Raw genomic sequence first — 20,540 nt, 5'->3', positions numbered from 1 at the left:
AGCGGTTATGACATGAAGGTTTGGCTTGGAAAGATTTTTTTTCCTGGTCACAGACAGCTGATGTGTTGTGCCCTGAAGACCTCAAGTGAAGAGAAAAGGATAGAGGAGGAGAGTGAGTAGATGCAGGAAGGAATTATACAACGATCAAAGTGATCAGGCTGTTTGTATGTGGCTGCTATGAAAATGAACTGTGTTTGAGTGTGATCAGGGGTGTATTCATTCTGCCTATTCGGTTGAAAAACATTTCTTAAACGGAAGCAAACGGGGAAAAATATACTTGAATTTGTCCAATAGAAACTCTTGTTTGAAACTGTTGGACTAATTATTACACCCTAGATCAGCTAGGTCCAGGCATGAGTGTGCAAGGCAGTATTGAATGTGCCAATGTCTGTCACCATTATTACTCAAATTTCTCTCGACCTGTACCCCTACATTGTAACATTTAATTCATAGGCTAGGTTGTAGCAACCTCATGATGGGTGTAGGGAACATTTTAGTATCATGTAGTAGCCTAAACTTAGCAATGGCAGGCGTCACAAACACCAGGAATCTTCAACTTCAATTTCTCCACCTCCACACTTAACGCTACCCCAGAAATCACTTCTCTCAATGGCACCCTGTTCCTAAGACCAAAGCAAGATACAGATCCTGAACCAAGTTGCGTCGCACGGAGCGCATACTTCCTCTGGGTGGAAGAAACGCAAACAAACATCACATGCCACATGTACCTTCACCGACTCAACAGCACCAAACATATTTTCCATCCAACCTAATACTACATATGGATCAGCCAAAAGGCCTGGATCCCCTTTGTCCAAAAGCCTCACTACCACTGAACCAAATATTTCTTTATCATAACCATGTCCCTCGATGCAAGGCTCGGCCTCCAATCCCCTCACCACACCTTGCACCTCACTTAAATCTCCCTCATTCACTTCCATTTCATCTCCAGAACTCGGTCTGGCGTCCAGCTCACTATGTTTGCACTTGACCATAGTCTTCTTCGACACACCATCTCCCCCTCTATCGCTATCTCACTGGCTCCAGGTCATCTACAAGACCCTGCTAGGTAAAGTCCCCCCTTATCTCAGCTCACTGGTCACCATAGCAGCACCCACCTCCAGCAGGTATATCTCTCTGGTCACCCCCAAAGCCAATTCCTCCTTTGGCCGTCTCTCCTTCCAGTTCTCTGCTGCCAATGACTGGAACGAACTACAACAATCTCTGAAACTAGAAACACTTATCTCCCTCACTAGCTTTAAGCACCAGCTGTCAGAGCAGCTCACAGATCACTGCACCTGTACATAGCCCATCTATAATTTAGCCCAAACAACTACCTCTTCCCCTACTGTATTTATTTATTTATTTTGCTCCTTTGCACCCCATTATTTCTATTTCTACTTTGCACTTTCTTCCACTACAAATCTACCATTCCAGTGTTTTACTTGTTATATTGTATTTACTTTGCCACCATGGCCTTTTTTGCCTTTACCTCCCTTATCTCATCTCATTTGCTCACATTGTATATAGACTTATTTTTCTACTGTATTATTGACTGTATGTTTGTTTTACTCCATGTGTAACTCTGTGTTGTTGAATGTGTCGAACTGCTTTGCTTTATCTTGGTCAGGTCGCAATTGTAAATGAGAACTTGTTCTCAACTTGCCTACCTGGTTAAATAAAAGGTCAAATAAAATAAATACAAATCTCCATCAGACTCAAACTCAACCTCTGCTTCCCTCATTCTCTTCAACCTATTTTTCCTCTTCCTCCATTCCTTCTCAGAAACCCACCTTTCCGTAACATTGTCCCAATATTCATCTTCTCCATACTCTGGTACTGCAAAGTCTTCACTTGTCGATACGAGACTTTGTAGATTCCTCGCTTGGGCTGTTCAGCTGCTCTAGGGTGGGCACCGGCATCTTCTCAACCTTAACGCACACGCTCTTCTTCGTCCCTCCCATACCTCCACTAACCATTTTCTTGTCCACCTCTGTGTTGAATGCTTTTCCCAAGGGGCTGCGCCCTTATAGGTTCATCACTTTTAATTCCAGTCAAATGTCTCTGTGTACACTTTTATTCTCCCGTGTGTCTCTTCCTTGTTTAGGTGTGTCATCACTTCCTTGTTTGGTCATAGATAGCTATTACCAGCTTATTGCCCTCTACTGTCCCAGGGTTATATTGCTCTTTTTTTGGTTTTTCAAGCAAATGTCTTTTAAGGGAGTATGTGAGCATAGGCGCCAGATGAACTGAAGCATGCTGACGCCTTTAATAATTTATTTGTTTGCAACTTAGTAGTTACTATATTCATATGTGATGGCTTTATAGGTTACTTTTGTTTGATGTACAGTATACAGTGCTAGACAAAATGTAATGGCTCTTGGTAAGACACAAATAATAGTTTTTTTCCTATGCATAGTGCATATGGCTTAGTCAATCTGAATGTATAGATGTGTGTGTGTGCTATGAGTAAAGTCATTGCTTTGTTTCTCACAAAATGGCTATAGAACCTTCACCATTGGTATGCTAATGTTGGGTGCTGTAAACTGCTTTTCAAATTGCTTGTGAAACCGTTCTTACCCTATCATATTAAATACAGTTGAAGTTGGAAGTTTACATACACTAAGGTTGGATTCAATAAACCTTGTTTTTCAAACCACTCCACAAATTTCTTGTTAACAAACTATAGTTTTGGCAAGTCGGTTAGGACATCTACTTTGTGCATGACACAAGTCATTTTTCCAACAGACAGAATATTTAACTTATAATTCACTGTATCATAATTCCAGTGGGTCAGAAGTTTACATACACTAAGTTCACTGTGTCTTTAAACAGCTTGGAAAATTCCAGAAAATTATGTCATGGCTTTAGAAGCTTGTGATTGGCCAAATGACATCATCTGAGTCAATTGGAGGTGTACCTGTGGAAGTATTTCAAGGCCCACCTTCAAACTCAGTGCCTCTTTGCTTGACATCATGGGAAAATTAAAAGATATCAGCCAAGACCTCAGAAAAAAATTGTAGACCTCCGCAAGTCTGGTTCATCCTTGGGAGCAATTTCCAAACACCTGAAGGTACCACGTTAATCTGTACAAACAATAGTACGCAGGTATAAACACCATGGGACCACGCAGCCATCATACCGCTCAGGAAGGAGACACGTTCTGTCCCATAGAGATGAATGTTCTTTTGTGTGAAAAGTGCAAATCAATTCCAGAACAACAGCAAAGGACCTTGTGAAGATGCTGCGGGAAACAGATGCAAAAGTATCTATATCCACAGTAAAACCCGTCCTATATCGACATAACCTGAAAGGCTGCTCAGCAAGGAAGAAGCCACTGCTCCAAAACCACCATTAAAAAGCCAGACTACGGTTTGCAACTGCACACGGGGACAAAGATTGTACTTTTTGGAGAAATGTCCTCTGGTCTGATGAAACAAAAATGGAACTGTTCTTTGGCCATAATGACCATCGTTATGTTTGGAGGAAAAAGGGGGAGGCTTGCAAGCCGAAGAACACCATCCCAACTGTTAAACACAGGGGTGGCAGCATCATGTTGTGGGGGTGCTTTGCTGCAGGTGGGACAGGTGCACATCACAAAATAGATGGCATAATGAGGAAAGAAAATTATGTGGCAATATTGAAGCAAGATCTCAAGACATCAGGCAGGAAGTTAAAGCTTGGTCGCAAATGGGTCTTAAGGACAACAAGGTCAAGGTATTGGAGTGGCCATTACAAAGCCCTGACCTCAATCCCATAGAAAATGTGTGGGCAGAACTGAAAAAGCGTGTGCGAGCAAGGACGCCTACAAACCTGACTCAGTTACACCAGCTCTGTCAGGAGGAATGGGCCAAAATTCACCTAACTTATTGTGGGAAGCTTGTGGAAGGCTACCCGAAACATTTTGTTAAACAATTTAAAGGCAATTCTACCAAACACTCAATTAGTATATGTAAACTTCTGACCCGCTTGGAATGTGATGAAAGAAATAAAAGCTGAAATACATCATTCCCTCTACTATTAATCTGACATTTCACATTCTTTAAATAAAGTGGTGATCCTAACTGACCTAAGACAGGGAATTTTTACTAGGATTAAATGTCAGGAATTGTGAAAAACTGAGTTTAAATGTATGTAAACTTCCGACTTGAACTGTATATTTTGAGTTGCTCGAAAGTTGTTTTGATTTAACTTCAGGAATTGTTCTTTGGAGAGTTTTTTGGAGAGTTTTATTTTCCTTATGATGTAGTGATCTTTGATATCTTTTGTATTCATCTGACTGACTTGATAAAAACATCTGAAGTTATCCAATCGGATAAACAGACTATTTTCAAATCAAATCAAATGTTATTGTCACATACACATATTTAGCAGATGTTATTGTGGGTGTAGCGAAATGCTTGTGTTCCTAGCTCCAACAGTGCAGGAGTATCTAACAATTCACAACAATACACACAAATCTAAAAGAAAAAGATTTGAATTAAGAAATATATAAACATTATGACGAGCAATGTCGGAGAGGCATTGACTAAAATACAATAGAATACAGTATGTAAATATGAAATGAGTAAAGCAGTATGTTAACATTATTAAAGTAACTAGTGTTCCATTATTAAAATGACCAGTGATTACATGACTATGTACATAGGGCAGCAGCCTCTAAGATGCAAGGTTGAGTAACCGGGTGGCAGCCGGCTAGTGATGGCTCTTTAACAGTCTGATGGCCTTGAGATAGAAGCAGTTTGTCAGTCTCTCAGTCCCAGCTTTGATGCACCTGTACTGACCTCGCCTTCTGGATGATAGCGGGGTGAACAGTTCGTGGCTCGGGTGGTTGATGTCCTTGATGATCTTTTTGGCCTTCCTGTGACTTCGGGTGCTGTAGATGTCCTGGAGGGCAGGCAGTGTGCCCCCGGTGATGCATTGGGCAGACCGCACCACCCTCTGGAGAGCCCTGTGGATGAGGGTGGTGCAGTTGCCGCGGCTAGGGATGCTGTCTGGGCTGGCAGCCTTGCGAGGGTTAACACGCTTAAATGTCTTACTCACATCGGCCACGGAGAACGAGAGCCCACAGTCCTTGGGAGCGGGTGGCACTGGGTTATCCTCAAAGCAGGCAAAGAAGGTGTTTAGCTTGGCCAGAAGCAAGGCGTCGGTGTCCGCGACATGGCTGGTTTCCCCTTTGTAATCCGTGATTGTCTGTAGACCCTGTCACATACGTCTCGTGTCTAAGCTGTTGAATTGCGACTCCACTTTGTCTCTGTACTGACGTTTTGCCTGTTTGATTGCCTTACTGATGGAATAACTACACTGTTTGTATTCAACCATATTTCCAGACACCTTGCCCTGGTTAGATGCGGTGGTTCGGGCTTTACATTTTACGTAAATGCTGCCATTTATCCACGGTTTTTGGTTTGGGTAAGTTTTAATAGTCACAGCGGGATCAACATCCCCTATACACTTCCTGATGAACTCAGTCACAGTGTCCGTGTATACGTCAACGTTATTCTTTGAGGCAACCCGGAACGTATCCCAGTCCGCGTGATCAAAACAATCATGAAGCATGGATTCTGATTGGTCAGACCAGTGTTGAATATACCTTAGCACGGGTACTTCCTGTTTGAGTTTCTGCCTATAGGAAGGGAGGAGCAGAATGGAGTCGTGATCTGATTTGCCGAAGAGAGGGCGGGGGAGGGCCTTGTAGGGGGAGTAACAATGGTTGAGAGTCTTTGAAGCACAAGTATTACAGTCAATGTGTTGATAGAACTTCAGTACCATTTTTCTCAAATACCTTTGTTAAAATCCCCAGCTACAATAAATGTGGCCTCAAGATATGTGGTTTCCAGTTTGTACAAAGTCCAGTATAGTTCCTTGAGGGCAGTTGTGGTATCGGCTTGAGGGGGAATATACACGGCTGTGACTATAACCGAAGAGAATTCTCTTGGGAGGTAATACGGTCTGCATTTGATTGTGAGGTATTCTAGGTTGGGTGAACGAAAGGACTTGAGTTCCTGTACATTATCACATTCACACCATGAGTAGTTAATCATGAAACATACACCACCGCCTTTCTTCTTCCCGAAGAGTTCTTTATTCCTGTCTGCACGATGTACTGTGAACCCAGCTGGCTGTATGGACGTGGACAGTATATTCGGAGATAGCCATGATTCCGTGAAACAGAGTATGTTACAGTCCCTGATGTCTCTCTGGAAGGAGATCCTCGTCTACTTTATTGTCTAGGGACTGAACGTTAGCGAGTAATATACTCGGAAGTGGTGGATGGTGTGCACGCCTCCTGAGTCGGACTAGATGTCCACTCTGAATAACTCTTCTCCATCGGCTGCATCTTGGAGCAGCCTCTGGGATAAGTTCCATTGCTCTGGGGTCGTATTTTTGGTAATAATGCTGATGAGTTACCGCCGATCTGATATCCAAAAGTTATTTCCGGCTGTATGTAATAAAACAAAAAACGTTCCGTTCTGGACTAATGTAAAAAAGAACACACAAAAAAACTAAATATTGCAAAGTTGCTTAGAAGCTAGAAGCAGAGCTACCATATCTGCCAGCACTTACTATTTTATCTTAATTGAAATGTTGAATTCATTTGTGATTCATTTTTGATTTTGTGATGTACCTTCAGTTCTGGGTTTTTCTCTTAAAGAATAGAGCATTCCTTTCTAGCTTGCATGCAGGAAGCTTTTACCTAAGGTCATTTGCATGTCTAATGAAGGACAATGGTTTGTGTTGTCTCAGGAATGCTGCTCTCCAACCCACATTGTTTCACCTCTCTGGGTAGCTAAGGTTCTGTTGTGAGAACACCCTGTAGATCTGATATCTGAGTGGAAGTTAACTCAACAGTAGTGATATTGGTCAAAACTCAGTTTTGAATCCAAACAACTCAGATGTTATAACAGGCTCTTAGATTCATTGTCTCTTTCTATTTGTTCCTGACCTGCGCTGGTGAGATTCTCTCTTTCTCTCTCCACCCGAGGGACTCTTCCAGGCTATGACTTCTCTCCTCTCTGATCATGCCTAGAGTAATGCCTTGCAATGCTTGTTAATGCTTTGTAACGTATGCCTTGCATGTGATTTTATTTGTTTTACAAAGTAATTAAATACACTTGTTTTTAGAATTCCATTCTCAGACCTTTCTTGCATATTGCTAAATCATCTTTATGGTGTGGCGGTACAGCCCTGCTCCACCACAGGGTCTTTCACATCTTGATCTTTATTGTCAGTCATAGTCATAACAAGATAATTGAATGTTGCACAAACTCATTTGCTTATCACTTTCCATCTCAGACCTTTAGCACTTCCCTCAATAAAAGGGTCCTGTAAATGGTATATGTGTTTCAGAAACGTCAAGACTCTGCTGTCAACTCTCCTTCCTCCTGCCTTATTGACAGGCAGAGAATTCAGTGCTTGATTGCTCTGTGCAGTCTTTATCATGTGGTTATTGATATTCTTAGCCTGGTTGGTGATATGGGCTGGAGGGACGTACTGGTATCTTTTCAGCAAGCCAAGCCCTTTCTCTCTGGAGTCAGTGAGGCCTCTGGGACCCCGGGAATTTGACCAGAGGAAGAGGGACAAAGTCATCAAACAAGGTAAGGTAAAGCTCTGGGTTGATTATTTGACTATGACTGTGATTGTGGGAGCATTCTACTCAATATCTGAGCGATAGAAGAGATATCATGTATGTATTGTCATCTAGGAACAAAGACAAGGAATGCCCCAATGAAAATGAAATTTAGATGCCTTACGTTTATGACCGTTAGAGGAAGATGGGTAATTTATGACAAACACTTTTTGATCTTGAATTTGGTTTTCTGTCCAGGTTTCAGTGTTGACAAAGTGCCCCAGAACCTGGATGCCATAGTGATTGGTAGTGGCATTGGGGGCCTGACGGTGGCGGCCACATTGGCCAAAGTGGGGAAGAAGGTCCTGGTCCTGGAACAACATGACCAGTCAGGAGGCTGCTGTCACACCTACGTAGACAAAGGATTCGAATTTGATGTTGGTAAGACAGAGTTCTTGTTCATTTGTATTTGTATTTATTAAGGATTCCTGGGGTCCAGCAATATTAAGGCAATTAGAGTGCATTCGGAAAGTATATAGACCCCTTGACTTTTTCCACATTTTGTTACGTTACAGCCTTATTCTAAAATGTATTAAATTCATATTTTTCCTCATCAATCTACACACAATACCCCATAATGACAAAGAAAAAAAAGGTTTTTAGAAATGTTAGCAAATTTATTTAAAAAAACCCCTGAAAAATCACATTTACATAAGTATTAAGACCCTTTACTCAGTACTTTGTTGAAGCACCTTTGGCAGCGATTACAGCCTTGAGTCTCCTTTGGTATGATGCTACAAGCTTGGCACACCTGTATTTTGGGACTTTTTCCCATTCTTCTTTGCAGATCCTCTCAAGATCTGTCAGATTGGATGGGACGCGTTGCTGCACAGCTATTTTCAGGTCTTTCCAGAGATGTTAGATCATGTTCAAGTTCGGGCTCTGACTAGGCCACTCAAGGACATTCTGAGACTTGTCCTGAAGCCCCTCCTGCATTGTCTTGGCTGTGTGCTTAGGGTGTCCTGTTGTAAGGTGAACCTTCGCCCCCAGTCTGAGGTCCTGCTCTGGAGCAGGTTTTCATCAAGGATCTCGTGATGAAATTTACTTTGCGCCGTTCATCTTTGCCTCGGTCCTGACTAGTTTCCCAGTCCCTGCCGCTGAAAAACATCCCCACAGCATGATGCTGCCACCACCATGCTTCCCCGTAGGGATGGTTCCAGGTTTCCTCCAGACGTGAAACTTGGCATTCAGGCCAAAGAGTTCAATCTTGATTTCATCAGACCAGAGGATCTTGTTTCTCATGGTCTGAAAGTCTTTAGGTGCCTTTTGGCATTCTCCAAGTGGCTGTCATGTGCCTTTAACTGAGGAGTGGCTTCCGTCTGGCCACTCTACCATAAAGGCCTGATTGGTGGAGTGCTGCAGAGATGGTTGTCCTTCTGAAAGGTTCTCCCATCTCCACAGAGGAACTCTAGAGCTCTGTCGGAGTGACCATTGGGTTCTTGGTAACCTCCCTGACCAAGGCCCTTCTCTCCTGATTGCTCAGTTTGGCCGTGCAGCCAGCTCTAGGAAGAGTTGTGGTGGTTCAAAACTTTTTCTATTTAAGAATGGAAGGCCAATGTGTTCTTGGGGAGGCCACTATGTTCTTGGGGACCTTCAATGCTGCAGAAATGTTTTGATACCCTTCCCCAGATCTGTGCCTCGAAACATTCCTCTCTCGGAGCTTTACAGACAATTCCTTCAACCTCATGGCTTGGTTTTTGCTCTGACATGCACTGTCAACTGTGGGAGCTTATATAGACGTGTGTGCCTTTCCAAATCATGTCCAATCAATTGAATTTACCACAGGTGGACTCTGTCATGAACTGGCTCGAAGTTCGTAACAAAAGGGAGACAACGTGGAGATAAAGAATAACAAAATATATTTATTAACTGAAGTAAAGTAAATACAATTAACAATGATGTGTGTAATCAGTAGTGTAAGTGAGTGGTTGCGTGTATACATATGATAATGAGGGGTGTTGAAAGCTGCCAACGCAAACAAACAAAACATCCACAAAAATGCCACAACCTAAATCTGTAAGTGTGTCTGCATGGAGAGAGTCTCCTCATTGAATGGGGAAGAGGTGCATTTATCCTGGTGTGTCCCATTTCGCTGACGACCCTCCCAGCCCCGCCCACTGACATCCTATCAAGGAAAACAAGAGCAAAGAGAAAGAATTCGGCAGACAGAGTGGGAGGGTCGTCACAACTCCAATCAAGTTGTAGAAACATCTCAAGGATGATCAATGGAGAACAGGGTGGAAAACAATGGCAAAGGGTCTGAATACTTATGTAAAGAAGGTATTTCTGTTTTTTATTTTTAATACATTTGAAAAACCTGTTTTCGCTTTGTCATTGTGGGTAGATTGCTGAGGATTTTATTTATTTAATCCATTTTAGAATATGGTTGTAATGTAACAAAATGTGGAAAAAGTCAAGGGGTCTGAATATTTTCTGAAGGCACTGTATATACAATTTAAAATATTACATGACATTGCATTTCATAACACTTTTCACAACACATTAAGTGTGTTCCCTCAGGCCACTACTTTACTTCCATAAATCTACAATACAAAATCTAGGTGTACGTGTGAGTACAGTCTTATCATGTGTATGTGTGTCTGTGCCTGTGTGTGTCTTCCAAGTCCCTGCTGTTCCATAAGGTGTATTTTTATCAGTTTTTACAAATCTGATTCTACTGCTTGCATCAGTTACCTGATGTGGAATAGAGTTCCATGTAGCCATGACTCTATGTACAGTAGTACTGTACGCCTCCTATAGTCTTTTCTTGACTTGGGGATTGTGAAGAGATATTTGGTGGAATGTCTTGTGTGGTATGCATGCGTGTCCAAGCTGTGTGCTGGTAGTTTAAACAGACACCTCAGTGCATTCAGCAAGTCAACACAGACTTCTCCCCATCTTAGCTACTATTGTATCAACATGTTTTGAACATGACAATTTACAATCCAGGGTTACTCCAAGCAGTTTAGTCACCTCAACTTGCCTCAATTTCCACATTATTTATTACAAGATTTAGTTGAGGTTTAGGGGTTAAGTGAATGATTTGTCCCAAATACAATGCTTTTCATTTTAGAAATATTTAGGACTAACTTATTCCTTGCCACCCATTCTGAAACTAACTCCAGCTCTTTGCTAAGTGTTGCAGTGATTTAACTTGCTGTAGTAGCTGACAAGTATAGTGTTAAGTCATCCACATACATAGACACACTGGCTTTACTCAAAGCATGTCATTAGTAAAGACTGAAAAAAGAGAGGGACCTAGACAGCTACCCTGGGGAATTTCTGATTCTACCTAGATTATGTTGGAGAGGCTTCCATTAAAGAACACCCTCTGTGTTTTGTTAGACAGGTAACTCTTTATCCACGATATAGCAGGGGGTGTAAAGCCATAACACATACGTTTTTTCAATCAGCAGACTATGATTGATAATGTCAAAAGCTGGGTTTCTGTACAGCACTTTGAGATATCAGCTGATGTAAGAAGGGCTATATAAATAAATTTGATTTTGATTTGAAATTTGATTTGAAAAGCTGCACTGAATTCTTAACAGGACAGCCCCCACAATAATTGTATCATCTATTTCTCTCAGCCAATCATCAGTCATTGTGTAAGTGCCGTGCTTGTTGAATGTCTTTCCCTATAAGCGTGCTGAAAGTCTGTTGTCAATTTGATTACAGTAAAATAACGCTGTATCTGGTCAAACACAATTTTTTCTCAAAACTTTACTAAGGATTGGTAACAGGCTGATTGTTCAGCTATTTGAGCCAGTAAAGGCGGCTTTACTACTCTTGGGTTGCATAATTACTTTTGCTTCCCTCCAGGCCTGAGGGCACAGACTTTCTAGTAGGCTTAGATTGAAGATATGGCAATATTGTCCTCAGTAATCTTCCATCCAAGTTGTCAGACCCCGGTGGCTTGTCATTGTTGATAGATAACAATACTTTTTTCGCCTCTTCCACACTCACTTTATGGAATTACAATGCTTGTCTTTCATAATGTTATCAGTTATACTTGATTGTGTAGTGTCAGCATTTGTTGTTAGCATGTCATGCCTAAGTTTACTAATCTTGCCAATTAAAGAAATGGTTAAAGTAATTGGCAATATCAGTGGGTTTTGTGATGAATGAGCCATCTGACTCAATGAGTTTGAGTTTGCTTTTTTGCCCAAAACTTCATTTAAGGTGCTCCAAAGCTTTTTCCTATAATTTTTTATGTAATTTATCTTTGTTTCATAGTATAGTTTCTTCTTCTTTTTATTCAGTTTAGTCACATGATTTCTCAAATCACAGTACATTTGCTAATCGGTTGTGCAGCCAGACTTATTTGCCATTCCCGCTCAACCATAAAATGGTTCAATTCCTCATCAATCCACTGGGATTTAACAGTTTTACAGTAATTTTCTTAATGGGTACAAGCTTATTAGTAACTGAAATAAGTAATTTCATGAACGTGCCAAGGGCAGTTTCTGGTTGTCATCATTACAAACCACAGACCAACAAGTATCCTTAACATCAACAAGATAGGAATCCCTACAAAACGTATGTTTGACCTCTTATGCACTATATAAGGCCTAGCCTTTCCTAAATATGGCTACTATATTGTGATCACTACATCTGATGGATTTGGATACTGCTATAAAGCAAATTTCTGCTACATTAATAAATATGTGATCAATATATGTTGTTGATTTCATTATGATCCTATTTGTAACTACCCTGGTAGGTTGACTGATAACCTGAACCAAGTTTCAGGCACTGGTTACAGTTTGAAGCTTTTTCTTGAGTGGGCAGCTTGATGAAAGCCAGTCAATATTTAAATCACCCAGAAAATATACCTCTCTGTTGATATCACATACATTATCAAGCATTTCACAGATGTTATCCAGATACTGACTGTTAGCACGTGGTGGTCTATAGCAGCTTCCCACAACAATGGGCTTTAGGTGAGCTTTTACTTCAACAGTATTTAACATGAGATCCACTCTAAGCTTTACAGGAATGTGGTTATAAATATAAACAGCAACACCTCCACCATTGGCATTTCTGTATTTTCTGTAAATGTTATAACCATGTATTGCTACCACTGTATCTTCAAATGTATTATCTAAGTGAGTTTCAGAGATTGTCAGAATACGAATGTTATCTGTTACTAGCAAATTATTGATTTCATGAACCTTGTTTCTTAAGCTACATATGTTAACGTGGGCTATTTTTAGCACTTTTTTAGGATGCTTGATTGTTTTCATTGCTTTACTGGGAAGCTTAGCAGGAGTAGACATGCTCATGTTATTTATGTTAGTGCAGGGTGAGCTGCACACAGTGGACTTCCTACTAGGTCACACTGCCTCAGTGCTAACAGTATAAGTCTTGTTCATAGGCACATGATTACTGCATACAATAGCTGTAGGATCAGCAGAGGCATTCAGTGCAGTTAGATTACACTGCGTGCACAATTATTAGGCAAGTGAGTATTCTGATCTTATTGTTTCTATTCACATTTTTGAACTCCAAACCATATAACCTTGAATGCTTATTGGATTTAATCATTTTTCAGGTGATATGTATTTGTGTAATGAGGGAGGGTGTGGCGAAAGTGAATAACACCTTATATCAAGGTGTGCATAATTATTAGGCATCCTCATTACCTCAGGTAAAATGGGCCAAAAAATAAATTTAACTGACACTGAAAAGCCAAAAATGTAAAATGCCTTTCAGACGGATGCGACGCTCTTTAAATAGCTAAACTATTGAGGTGTGACCACCGGACATTCAAACATTTTGTTGCGAATAGTCAACTGGGGCGCAAAAAACGCATGGGGAAGAAAAGGCGCAAATTAACTGCAAAAGACTTGAGAAGAATTAAGCGTCAAACTACCAGGAACCCATTATCCTCCAGTGCCACAGTATTCCAGAACTGAAACCTACCTGGAGTGTTCAGAAGTACAAGGTGTCAAGTGCTCAGAGACATGGCCAAGGTCAAGAAGACTGAAACAAGACCACCACTGAATAATATTCACAAGTTGAAGCGTCAAGATTGGGCAAAGAAATACCTGAAGACAGATTTTTCAAAGGTTTTATGGACAGATGAAATGAAAGTGACTCTTGATGGACCAAATGGATGGGCCCGTGGCTGGATCAGTAATGGACACAGGGCACCACTTTGAGTCGGGTGCCAGCAAGGTGAAGGAGGGGTACTGGTATGGGCTGCTATCATTAGGGATGAGGTAGTTGGACCTTTTCGGGTTGAAGATGGACTGAAATTCAACTCCCAAACCTACTGCCAGTTTCTGGAAGATTCTTTCGTCAAACAGTGGTACAGGAATAAGTCCTCAGCATTCTAGAAGGCCATGATCTTTATGCAGGACAATGCTCCATCACATGCATCCAAGTACTCCACTGCTTGGCTAGCCAGCAAGGGCCTCAAAGATGCCTGAATAATGACCTGGCCCCCTTCCTCACCTGACTTAAATCCTATTGAGAACTTGTGGGCCCTTCTCAAACGTGAAATTTACAGTGATGGAAGACAATACACCTTTTTGAACAGCATTTGGGAGGCTGTGGTTGCTGCTTCAGCGAAAATTGATCGTGAACAGATCAAGAAACTGACAGACTCCATGGATGGAAGGCTCATGGCAGTTATTGAAAATAAGGGTGACTATATTGGTCACTGAATATTTTTGAAAGGCCAAAAATGTTATATAATTGTCATTTTGTGTTACTTATCTGTTACACTTACTCTAAAAATTGAGAATAAACAAGTGAGTTGAGAGAAATTATTTTTGTAATTTAGTTGCCTAATAATTCTGCACACTAATAGTTGCCTAATAATTGTGCACACTTATATTTCCCTGAGAAAGACAAAACTCACTTTTCCTATGTTAAACATTCAGGTTTGAGGTTCAATAACATTTTGGATTGACTGAGAGCATTGTGTTTGTTCAACAATAAAATGAATCCTGAGGAATACAATTTGCCTAATAATTGTGCACGCAGTGTAGTTTACTTACATTACTTACATTTTGTCTACCAACGCTCATGGGATAATGTACATTTGCTGAATCATTATGACAACTCAGCGACACAATGGTAGGGATTAACCAAGCTGGGCTTCGGTCATTGTTTTGGCATTCTCACACTGATATTCAATAGACTACATGTCATAGAATGTTTACTATGACATATTCCAAGTATTCAATGTATCATGCATTGCTTTGGAGTGAACACATTTGAAATGAGCACAAATGCCATCTAAATGTAATTCATTCACAAACAAGAAGCTGTGTTGAGAATAAGGGCCTGCTTCTTTCTCTAAAAGCTAGATGGGCAAGTGGCAAAGTAAAAATTGGCTATATCATGAAAATGTACATTGGTCTTAATTTAAGGTTAGGATTAGGCTCATGTTTGCTTAGCAATGTGATTAAGGTAAGGTTTAGGTTTAAAATCTTTAAGAAGATTAATTGTAGAAATAGGCGGGTTTGTTTTTGCCACTTGCCCAGATAGTGGCGACCCAGTCAATGGCTTTGTGACCTGATGTAACATCTTATTGGAGCATGATTTATCCCCATTGTCCCATCCAGGTCTCCACTTCATCGGCCAGCTCCATGAGAACAGTCTGCTGCGTATTGTCTTCGACCAGATCACCGAGGGCCAGTTGGAGTTTGTGGAGCTGGACCAGCACTTTGACACCATCCAGATCGGTGAGGGAGAGGACAAACGCGAGTACACCATCTTCTCTGGCAAGACAGAGATGGAGGCTCACCTGAAAAATCAGTTTCCAGACGACGTCACTGCCATTGAAACTTTTTTCAATATCATGAAGGTACTTTCTTTTTTTCAGTTCAGGGGTTTTGTTGGTAATGAGAACACTGAAGTGATCAAATGAGTATCAACAGTATGGTAGTCACCTCAACCCATCACCTAGCGACCTCATCAAGAGATTTGGATCTCTTGGTGTAACAGCTGAGGCGTTTGGTTGACAGTCCTAAGGTCTTAGGTTCAAGCCCTGGTTGGGACTACCCTCTCTTCACTACAGTATAATAACTTTTTACCTCAAATGTCCTTTAATATCATGCCAGGTGTCAGCCAAGAAGACTCACTATCTGGCCTCTCTGAAGCTGATCCCCCAGTGGCTGGCTCTGTTTTTGCTGAAGTCCGGCATCACAAACCTCTGCTCCTCCATCTTTACCCTCTCTGGTACTGGAGCTACAGACCTGGTGAGCACCTTGACCACCAACAAGGACCTTCACGTCATCTTCAGTTACCTCTTCTACGGTACTTGGTCTTAACGTTCTAGATTCTATTGTATTGTATTCTATACTAAACTATACTATTCCATTCCATTCTACTATTTCAGTATTATTCTATATATTCAGAATGATATTCTATGCCTGGAAATAGCCCAAGACAAAATGAGCCACAACTGTACTATGGCAACCAGGGAATATCTGTCATAATTCATGAAATAGAACTGAGGTAGCTAATAGTTTATTTTCTGTCCCCCCCCCCAGGTGTCCCCCCCAAGGATTCCAGTGTTATGATCAATGCTCTTCTGTTGCACCACTACAAGAGAGGAGCGTACTACCCTAAAGGAGGAGCCAGTGAGATCTCCTACCACATCATCCCTGTCATCCAGAAGTCTGGAGGCAACGTCCTGGTCAGAGCACCTGTCACTCAGATCCTGGTCAACAATGACGGGGCAGCATATGGTGAGAATACAGATATCGTCCATATCCGTTTCACAATGGACAAGTTTTAATACTCACCACTGCATCAAAAGGTTGGATGGTCCTCATTGAAGTCCTGTAGATCACTTCATTACTTCCTTTCAGTTTACAAAGCTCTACTACACAAGTTTCCAACTGACTTAACTTCATTGCTGAAGTATAAAAGAATGAGCTACCAAACCCACTTGCAGGGTTGGTTAACTCTTGAGGTCCCTCTGGTCTTGACCAATTTAGGTAAATTCTCCTTTAGTTTTAGTGCCCCCCACCTGCAAAATTCCTTGCATCTTGATTCCCTGGTGCCACTAGGGAAGTTTAGGACTCTGGTGTTAAATGAATTAATTGAGGATTGCAGATGTTTTGATTGATTGTAATGGTTTATTTGTTGAAATTGTAGTATTGTAATTCTACCTTGTAGGTTTTTTATTCTTGTTTTATTTGGAATGTTCACTTTCTTGATTGTAAATATCTTTGTACTTAGGGCACCATTGTGAATGATACTCTGGTCTCAATTGGGCTCCCCTAAAAAAATTAAAGTAATTTTTTATTTATTTTTCCTTTATTTAACTAGGCAATTCAGTTAAGAAAAAATTATTATTTACAATGACGGCCTACAGCGGCCAAACCCGGATGACGTTGGGCCAATTGTGCACCGCCCTATGGGACACCCAATCACAGCCGGTTGTGATACCCTGGTTCGATTCCAGGCTGTGTCTGTACTAACACCTCAAGCACTGAGATGCAGTGCCTTAGACCGTTGATCCACTCGGCTGACAATCACGATATGGTCCATATCCGTTTCACAATGGACAAACAGAGTCCTATTGTATTGATTCAGTCCCTAAAACATAGGACAGATGTGAAAACTCTATAATAACAGCCCAAAGACAAATGACATGCACATTCCACACAGTCTCCCCTTGTTGTGCTGAGAGAGTAAGTGTCCCATCGCTTATTTCCGCATGCAAGAATTACGAAGACTTAAAGAAGCTTGTCCTATTTCTAATCACAAAATATATTTCCATGAGGAGATCATGTTGATATTTCAAAGGCATACCATGTCTTTCTGAGTCTTCTCCTGTTTGTTTCCATTGCCAGGTGTAAAGGTGAGAACGATACAGCAGGAGGTGGAGGTACATGCTCCTGTGATCATCTCCAACTGTGGTGTGTTCACCACCTTCCAGAAATTACTGCCCCCTGAGACCCAGACCAAGCCAGGTGAGTTACACTGACAAACTAACAGTATATAGGATTTCAATCAGTTGATTGATTGATTGATTGATTGATTGATTGATTGATTGATTGATTGATTGATTGATTGATTGATCAGTCGATATGAGTTGCCTTATGATGTTCTATCTTACTACTGTAAAGTCTTGCTATGGGTTGATGGTAAAACACTTTTTTTTGCTAACAGACATCCAGGAACGTTTGGACATGATGAAACATGGCAGAGGATCATTATTGGTCTTCTCTGGCTTTGATGGAACCCAAGAGGAGCTGGGTATTGTCTCCACCAACTTCTGGCTCTTCAAAAATAATGATATGGATGGCTCGTAAGTACCAGGCACCGAATCCTCTTTCAAAATTGAAATGAGATGATTTTGCCCTCTGTACTCACAAGGTGGCGCTGCTACATAAACAATGAGTAACAGCAGTTACTATGGCATCACCACATAGCCTACAGTCGTATATGGAGATTAGTTTCATTGATGCATCATCACTCCAGCATTCTTCAGATGTTTACAGCCTTGTTGTTTTGTGTAGAATGGAAGGGTTCTTTGCCATGAGTAAAGAGGATGCACCTGATAACATCCCTATGATGTTCATCACCTTCCCCTCTGCCAAAGATCCTACAGCCAAGACGAGACACCCAGGTAGGATAATGTACCAATGAACATCGAAGATAATGTAGCGAAGAGTGTGTACTTCTTTGTGCCACAAATACGCTGCAGATGTGTCGGATGTATACCATGTTACATTTCCAGGGAAATCCTGCATGACGATATTGACCATGGTGAAATACGAGTGGTTTGAGGAATGGGCAGATACCTCAGTAAGGAAAAGGGGAGATGACTACACCAACTACAAAATGAAATTCGCAAACAATCTCTTTGACTGGGCATGCACCCTATTCCCCAAGCTGAGGGAAAAGGTATGAAGAAAGGTTTTTCAATTAACATATGGTAGTGTATATTGTCTCTCTCTCTGTGTCTGTCTGTGTTTGGGGCTTTTTAGAGGTTAATCCATGTTAATTGATAACGTCTCTATGCTCTGTTTGTTTCCAGTTGGTGTTCCAGGATGTTGCGACCCCCCTGACTAACATGCACTACCTGGGAGCCCAGCGCGGGGCCATGTACTCTGCTGAGCACAACCTGGACCGCTTCCATGCTGAGGCTGTGGCCAGGAACCGCTGCTCCACCCCTGTCAAAAACCTCTTTATCTCAGGTAACACTCCTGGAACTTCTCCTCTAATGCTTCTCCGTCAAGATTAAATCATTTATAAAGTGAGACAAAATGTGCATTAGCCGCAAAAGTCTATTTTGTATGAGCTATATAGTCAAATTTTGTGAAGAATATTTACAGTTACAAACTCTTGTTTGATTTTTTTTTTTAAATGTACTGGGTGGAAGATAGCCTACTGGTTTAGTGCATTGGGCCAGTAACTGAAAGGTTGCTGGTTTGAATCCCCAAGCTGACTAGGTGGAAAAAATATGTTGATGTGCCATTGAGCAAGGCACTTAACCACAATTGCGCCTGTAAGTTGCTCTGGATAAGAGTGTCTGCTAAATTATGTTAATGTACTGTATGTGAGGGAGCTTGCATGTCTTCAGCCAATTTTTCCCTTATCTTGTATAGTTTGTGTGGATGTACCTTTTCCAGGGCAGGATGTGTTCAGCTGTGGGATAGCAGGAGCGTTGCACGGGGGTCTCCTGTGTGCCTCCACGGTCCTGGACCACATCGTCTACATCGACCTCCTCTTCCTCAAGAAGAAGCTGAAGAAGCAGAAAGCCAGAAAGATGGCCAGGCTGGTTAAGAAGCTCGAGTGAGGAGACTGCACTCCATTTCTACGCTCCGGAGCGAAGTCTCCCCTATAATTGAACTTTCCCCTCCCCCCAATCCTAACCTAAATCATTAGTTGGGACAATTTAAAACTGACTCAAGATCAGCGTCTAGGGCCAGCTTCACCCTACACACTACTTCTACAGTAAGGTAGGCTATGCAGGGTCGAAAAAGAAGAAACCGTTAACATCCGGTTTTCAGGGATACAGCATCTTCAACATAGCTTCCGTTTCCTCTGAAAACCACATGTAGGGACCACAGGAGGTTGGTGGCACCTTAATTGGGGAGGACGGGCTCGTGGTAATGGCTGGAGTGCAATAGGTGGAATGGTATCAAACACAACAAACACATGGATTCCATGTGTTTGATGCCATCACATGCGCTCCGTTCCAGCCATTATTGTGAGCCGTCCTCCCCTCAGCAGCCTCCACTGGTAGGGACTGCTCAAGAGGTTCTTTTACGCTTGCTAGGTTAACAGTAAGGCTGCTCTCTACTTCCTCCGCAGGACTAAGTCTGAACTGCAGGTTTCATTCTGATACTATGACATCATAACAAGCTGAGGAGATGGAATCCCAACAAACCATTTCTGGTTACCTCTTCATTCCTAGAACATTAGTATGAATGTTCTAAGAGGGGTAAAATGGTTAAAACATTTGACAGAGTTTCCCAGGGATATATACATATTGTATGTCATTTTACAATTACAGATTGATTTGTAAATACAGAATCTGCCAATGGAAAGTAATCCTTGAATATGTATGCACCACTTACACTGTGTCAAAGTTTTTAATGTTTTAATGTGAATCATTTAATATTGTATTATTGTAAACATGTAACATGGTCAGACCAGGTGCCAGCATAAAGTGACTAAGGGGACAGTTGAAATCGGTTATCGGGCACAATTTTTGGGTTCTTGCATTGGAATTATATTGAATTCTGCTTATATCAGGTTATACCACAATAAACAGTTCAAAACCGACACTCTGAGTTCAGAGTGCTATTGAAGTGACAGGTTGGCGCGAAATCTGTAGCCTATCTCAGCTGTGCTGTATCAGCACAATGGACAGCGCCCTAACACACTAAAGCAAGGCCGTTTTGGTAATGAATATAGGCTACAAGATAGACAG

General features: G+C 41.5%; 1 protein-coding gene across 1 annotated transcript; it reads left to right on the top strand.

Annotated features, from left to right (window-relative positions):
- The first annotated feature begins 7,304 nt into the window (after positions 1 to 7,304).
- si:ch1073-13h15.3 (inactive all-trans-retinol 13,14-reductase) lies at positions 7,305 to 20,392 on the top strand. Its single transcript, XM_014179847.2, has 11 exons — positions 7,305 to 7,598; positions 7,829 to 8,011; positions 15,208 to 15,449; positions 15,706 to 15,901; positions 16,138 to 16,335; positions 17,449 to 17,568; positions 17,768 to 17,906; positions 18,118 to 18,227; positions 18,339 to 18,505; positions 18,639 to 18,798; positions 19,234 to 20,392. Exons 1-11 carry the CDS (start codon positions 7,442 to 7,444, stop codon positions 19,398 to 19,400), a joined length of 1,839 nt encoding a protein of 612 aa, XP_014035322.1. The 5' UTR covers positions 7,305 to 7,441; the 3' UTR covers positions 19,401 to 20,392.
- Positions 20,393 to 20,540: the final 148 nt, after the last annotated feature.

The sequence above is a fragment of the Salmo salar genome, chromosome ssa28 (assembly GCF_905237065.1).
Source record: "Salmo salar chromosome ssa28, Ssal_v3.1, whole genome shotgun sequence".
Lineage (NCBI taxonomy): Eukaryota > Metazoa > Chordata > Actinopteri > Salmoniformes > Salmonidae > Salmo > Salmo salar.
Note: the sequence above shows the minus strand (reverse complement) of the source record. Positions and strands in the feature narration are given on the sequence as shown.

What these genes read in the sequence shown, in the direction of transcription:
- si:ch1073-13h15.3 (XM_014179847.2), top strand. Translation starts at nt 7,442, where the DNA reads ATGTGGTTATTGATATTCTTAGCCTGGTTGGTGATATGGGCTGGAGGG. An exon ending in CAATGACGGGGCAGCATATG is followed by an intron (nt 16,336 to 17,448) that starts GTGAGAATACAG and finishes TTCCATTGCCAG; the next exon opens with GTGTAAAGGTGAGAACGATA. An exon ending in CAAAAACCTCTTTATCTCAG is followed by an intron (nt 18,799 to 19,233) that starts GTAACACTCCTG and finishes TACCTTTTCCAG; the next exon opens with GGCAGGATGTGTTCAGCTGT.